The 5,807-nt window shown below is 54.2% G+C and overlaps 1 protein-coding gene across 1 annotated transcript; it reads right to left on the reverse strand.

Annotated features, from left to right (window-relative positions):
• Nucleotides 1-244: 244 nt before the first annotated feature.
• On the reverse strand, nucleotides 245-5,352 carry Bdkrb1 (bradykinin receptor B1). The gene is made up of 2 exons (XM_076847905.2): nucleotides 5,280-5,352; nucleotides 245-1,313 (listed from the first exon to the last, which is right to left on the reverse strand). The coding sequence occupies exon 2, from the start codon at nucleotides 1,301-1,303 to the stop codon at nucleotides 245-247; it is 1,059 nt and encodes a 352-aa protein (XP_076704020.2). The 5' UTR covers nucleotides 1,304-1,313; nucleotides 5,280-5,352.
• Between the last annotated feature and the right edge of the window lie 455 nt (nucleotides 5,353-5,807).

Consider the following 5,807-nt stretch of genomic DNA (forward strand, 5'->3'; position numbering starts at 1 on the left):
GGACCCTTGTGACTATGTTGGGCACCTGGATAATCCAGGACCGTCTCCCCACCCAGGGATCCTCATCTTAATGACACCTACCAAGCCCCTGTTACCCTGTCAACTAACCTCCCCAGGGTCTAGAAACGGGCTCCGGATGTCTTTGGGGGTCATTATTTGGTAGATGGTCATTTGACCACCACCCTAGTCTTTATGAGGATGGAAGGACTGAAACGGAGGCCACGATTCTCTGTTCTCTGCTGCTTCAGCTCCGCCCGGACAGCGGGACGCAGTCTTTCCTGTGGGTCGAGGACAGCGCCGCGAGGCTCCGGGGGGTGCATCGTTTGTAAAGCTCCCAGAGCTTGGTCCTGAAGAGCCGGCCCACGAAGACGTAGATCACGGGGTTCAGGCAGCTGTTGGCGAAGGCCAGGGCGTTGGCCAGCTGCAGGCCCAGGTCGATGGGCTCCTCCCAGGAGCAGCCCCGGACGGCCCCCACCCGGAACAGGAACTCCAGGAAGGCGAAGAGGTGGTAGGGCGCCCAGCACACCAGGAAGGCCCCCACGAGTGCCAGGATCAGCGCCGTAGTCTTGCCGTCGCCGGGGCCCCCACACCGGGCCCTGCCCACGGCCTCCCGCCCTCGCAGGGAGGCCAGGATGTGTACGTTGAAGAAGAGGATGGCGGCCAGGGGGAGCAGGAAGCCCAGCACGGTCAGCTCCACCATCCTGGCTACGTGCCAGGCCTGGTGGGGCAGCAGCAGGACGCAGGCCGAGACGTTCAGCTCAGGGACGGCTTCGACGGACCGCAGCAGGAACGTGGGGGTGCTCAGGAGGCCCCCCACCACCCAGATGAGCGCACAGGTGGCCTGGGCCTGCCAGCGTCGCCGCCGCCTCCGGCTGGCCATGGGGTGCACCAGCACCTGGTAGCGGTCCTGGCTGATGGCCACCACCAGGAAGATGCTGATGAACAGGTTGGCCTTGATGACCCCGCTGACCACGCGGCAGAGGAGGGCGCCGAAGGGCCAGTGGAACTCGTTCCAGATGTTCTCCGCCCAGAAGGGCAGGCCCAAGACAAACACCAGGTCGGAAGCCGCCAGGTTGGCGAGGTAGATTTCGGCTGCATTCAGTCGCCGGCGGGGCAGGAGGAGGACCGACAGGACTAGAAGGTTCCCCAGGAGGCCCAGGGAGCAGATGGCAAGGAGGAAGGCGGGCAGCACCCTGTGCAGCAGGGCCCAGGCCTCGGAGGCGCCGTCGCAGGAGGAGGCGTTGGGAGGGGCCTGCAGGCTGCGGTTGGAGGCCTGGAGCTCCAGGAGGACCTGGGATGCCATCCACAGTGACCTGAAATGAGAAGAGTGGGAGCTAGCGCAGGGGGAGGCAAAACCCAGCCCCTGGGCCACCCTGCCTGCGCCTGCTTCGAACAATAAAGTTTTATTGGCACATGTCCCCATCATTTGCATACACCTGTGGCCATTTCCATGTTACAACAGCAGAGTTGACGGCTGCAACAGCACCCCTGGCCTGGAGCTGCCCTACTCACCAGCTGCTGCTCTAGAGGAGGAGGTTGCTGATGTCTGGTGGAGAGGACGAGAACAGGACTTTGCCCTTGAGTTCAAATGCTGGCACAACCACTTGTGGCCTACGGGGGCCCACTGACTTCTCCTTTCCTTTGGGGATCTGTCTATTGAGTGCTTAGCGTGGTGCCCGGGGGGGGAAAGAAAGTGCTCAGAAGAAGGTGGCAGCGATTAGACTTACTGGAGACCATTTCATGATTGTGACAAAAGAGCTGAACAAATGTTTAGTGAGCATCTACTTCCTGCACTTTGCAAGGTCCTGGAGATTCACAGGACAGGGCAGCCCCAACTCTGTGGGGCTTGCTGCCTGGAGGAGATGCAGGGTCATAACCGAAGAGGGGACACACACAGGGCAAGAAGGGGGCACAGCCAGGGGAGCTGCTGGGGCTGGGCTGGCAGGGTGGATGGGTGGGGGCAAGAGTGAAGTGTCTCCGGAAGAAGATTCTTCGGCGCTTGGAAAACCTGGGCAATTGGATGGGAAGGAGAACACTCCCACTCATCAACGGCCGCTGGGTTCCAAAGCTCTAAGTGTGTTACATTTAAGTATTTCCTCATTTAATCTTCCAGCAGCCTGTCGTCACCCTGTGACCAACTGGACTTGTGCAGGGGAGGTGTCTGTTGGACATGGAGTAGCGATGCCCAGTGTGCAATTAGGTATTCAAACCCGGTTTTCAGGGACAAATCTGGGATAAGGAAAAGTGACCGAGAGTTGCAGTCCCATGGAGGGAACCCTGGAGGGGGCGTGCAGACGGAGGGGGAGGGGCGGAGGAGCAGGAGGCCGGGGAATGATGCTTTGGTGGCTGTGAAGTTCCAGGGCAAGCAGGACGGGGGCAGCTCTGAGCCACAGCAGGGGGAGGATCTTGCTCTTGCCACTGTGGGATTGTCATTTACGGCAGGGCCCCAGTCCGCCGCGGATGTTCGCTTTGCAGTCTGGCAGTACTTTAAGTTTGCAGTGAGCTCTTCTGCAGCACAGGCCCCGGACCAAATGTCGAACAAAGATCCAAGTCTGGACTTTCTGTTTCTCAAGGAGGGGGCCAGCGTGCAGCTCCTGCGAGATGTTCGTGGAGGGAGTCCCGCTCCATGATGCGGAGGGGTGGGGTCGGCAGAATCACAGCCCCCAAAGGTGTCTGGGTCCTTGCCCCTCCCCCCTGGGGCCCATGAATATTATCTTTCGTGGCCGGGGGGGCTCTGCCGATGTCACTGGATCACGGGTCACGGGGTGGGGAGTGTCCTGGGTCATCCACATGTCTCCATGGCATCCTGCGGGTCCTGGCAAGGGGGGTTGGGCAGGTCACGCTGTGCTGGGGCCTAGAAGATGGGGGAGGGGCTGCACGCACAGGACGAGCTGGCCTCTGGGAGCTCCAGAGGAACACGGCCTGGCCACCCCCTGACCTTAGCCGTGGCCTCCAAAAGTGTAAGAGAATTAATTTGTGTTGTTTCAAGCCACGGAATTCGTGGTGCTTTGTTGGAGCAGACACAGGACACTGACGCCCAGCCCAAGATGTCAGCTCCCCCACCCATGCAGGAGCCTCAGCTTGGATCTGACGGGGTCAGCAGGCTTTGCCCTCCACTCCACAGCAGCCACAGCACGTGTCTGCTGAAACCAGGGTCATCTTTACTAGCTGGGGTTAAAGTTGGCCAGAGGAGAAATCTTCCTTTCTTAGTTCTTAGCTTTAGCGTTGAGATTTTTCCTGGCACATAGTAAGTGCTCAGTAAACCACAGCTCTCAGGGTAGTAATTTGCTCTGCTTTGAAAAACTCAGAGGGGACACTGGGCATCTCTACCAAAGATGGGAATTCTGTAATTTCTAAGTGAGGTTTTCCGAGTTCCCCACATTTTAAGCCTGGCATGTGCTATGCGGCAAGTTCAAAATTTTCTTCACTAAATTAGCCCTCCTCAGATGAACTCCACTGTCAACAGTCAGGCGGTGACAAGGACACTGGGAATATAGACAGAGTGGGTGAGAACGTCAGCATGGTCAAGAGCAAGGCGGTGCTTCCAAGCCACACACAGCCCAACCCGAGCAGTGATTGTCCTTAGGAAATCTTGTAAGCCAGCTGGGAGGGGTTTATTTTCATAAATCAGAATCTGTATGTTGTGAGGGCAGAGACCCTGTGAGGCCAGATGGCTGTATTCAGCACTGATGAGTTACTCTTTTTTCTTTTTTATTTCCTACAGTTCTTTATTTGCTCTTTTTAGATATGTGTGAGAGTAGAATGTATTTTGATGTATTCTACAGACATGGAGTAAAACTGTTCTACTTAGATCCCATTCCTGTGGTTGAACATGATGTGGAGTCATACTGGTGGTGAACTCACACATGAACATAAGAAAGTTCTGTCTGATTCGTTCTATTGTCTTTCCTATTCCCCCACCCTTCCCTTCATTCCCCTTTGTCTAACCCAATGAACTTCTAACCCCCCAACCCCCATTGTGGGTTAGCATCCACACATCAGAGAGAACTGTATTCAGCCTTTGTTTTTTTGGGATTGACTTATTTCACTTAGTCCGATAGTCCCCAGTTCCATTCATTTATCGGCAGAAGCTGTAATTTCATTCTTTATGGCTGAGTAATACTTCATTGTGTCTATATACCACTTTTTCTTTATCCTCTGACCTGTTGAAGGGCACCTAGATTGGTTCCATAGCTTAGCTATTGTGAATTGAGCTGCTAGACACATTGAAGAGACTGTGCACTGTAGTGAGCTGATTATAAGTCCTTTGGGTATAGACCAAGGAGTGGGATAACGGGGTCAAATGGTGGTTCCATTCCAAGTTTTGTGAGGAGTCTCCACACTGCCTTCCATAGTGGTTGCACAACTCGCAGCCCCACCAGCAGTGTATTGTGTGAGTGTGCCTTTCCCCACATCCTCACCAACACTATTGTTGCTTGTATTCTTGATAATTGCCATTCTGACAGGAGTGAGATGGCATCTGATAAACAAATTCAGCAAAGTAGCAGGATATAAAATTAACACCCGTAAACCAATTGGGTTCCTATACAGCAAAGAGGAATTGACTGAAAAAGAAATTAGGAGAAGTATCCCATTCACAAGAGCCTGAAAAGCAACCACCACCACCACAACAAACAAAAACAAACTTGGGATTCAATCTAACAAAAGAGGAGAAAGACCTCTACACTGGAGACTCCAGAACACTAAAGAAAGAAACTGAAGAAGACCTTAGAAGATGGAAAGAATCAATATTGTCAAAGTGGCCCTACCACCAAGAGCACTGTACAGATTTAAAGCAATTCCTATTAAAACCCCAATGACATTCTTCATAGAAACAGAGAAAGCAGTCATGCAGCTCATTGGGAAAAACAAGAGGCCCGCAGCCAAAGCAATCCTCAGTGAGAAAAGTGAAGCAGGAGACGTCACAGAGCCAGGCTTGGATCATCCTGCAGGGTCTAGTGACAGAGACAGCAGCACAGACGAGTTCCACTTGACTGGGACTAAAGGGTGACGGGAACCTTCCCTAGCTGCTCCAAACACTCTTCCTCTTCCCCTAATCTGAAAAAGCAACTAAAGCCCAAACCAGGCATGGGATGGATCAGAATCATTTTTGTTAAGAAATCCACACTTCAGAAGATAGATGCTGCCAACTTACAGGTGTAAGGGAAGCTTTCCGTTTGTTAGATTTTTTTTTTTTAAACAGATGTGATCTCTTCCTTTTTAGATTCATAAGAGAGAGAGAAAAAAAAAAAAAAAAAGAAAAGGTGGTCTTTACTTACCGGAATGGAAAATGGAAACGCTCACAACTGGGGCTGGGTCTCCTCCTGGCGAGGACAGTCTTGGGAGGTGTTCGGTGCTGGGACCTCTGGGGGCATGTGACGGCCTTCAGTGAAACCGTCTCTGCTCCTGTGATGTCACGGGGAGGGGGTTGGCTGAAAAGTGAGTCTTGGCTGGAGAAGGTGGTCCGGGTTCGGAGAGGAAAACTCACTGTCCTTTCGCTTTGCACTCGGGGTGGTGAGAGATTACTCAGCCTCCTCTCCCCGCTTCTTGGGTAACATCCGGGAGGCTGGCCCTGCTGCCCGAGACGCGCACTGCACACAGGCCCTGCATCCCCGAGTTGGCACCGTGCAAACCTCCGCCTCTGCTGCGGGGCGATCTCACTGTCGCAGTGGGCCCCCCAGTGCCTGGGACTCGGCCTCAGCTTTGGCTGGAGCTGGCCTGCGCCTCCCCTTTTGCATTTTGGTCATGAAGGGTGCATGGCCAGGAATCCACCCGCGTGGACCGTGACACACACAGCGGGCGGGGCA

The sequence above is a fragment of the Callospermophilus lateralis genome, chromosome 3, assembly GCF_048772815.1.
Source record: "Callospermophilus lateralis isolate mCalLat2 chromosome 3, mCalLat2.hap1, whole genome shotgun sequence".
Taxonomy (NCBI): domain Eukaryota; kingdom Metazoa; phylum Chordata; class Mammalia; order Rodentia; family Sciuridae; genus Callospermophilus; species Callospermophilus lateralis.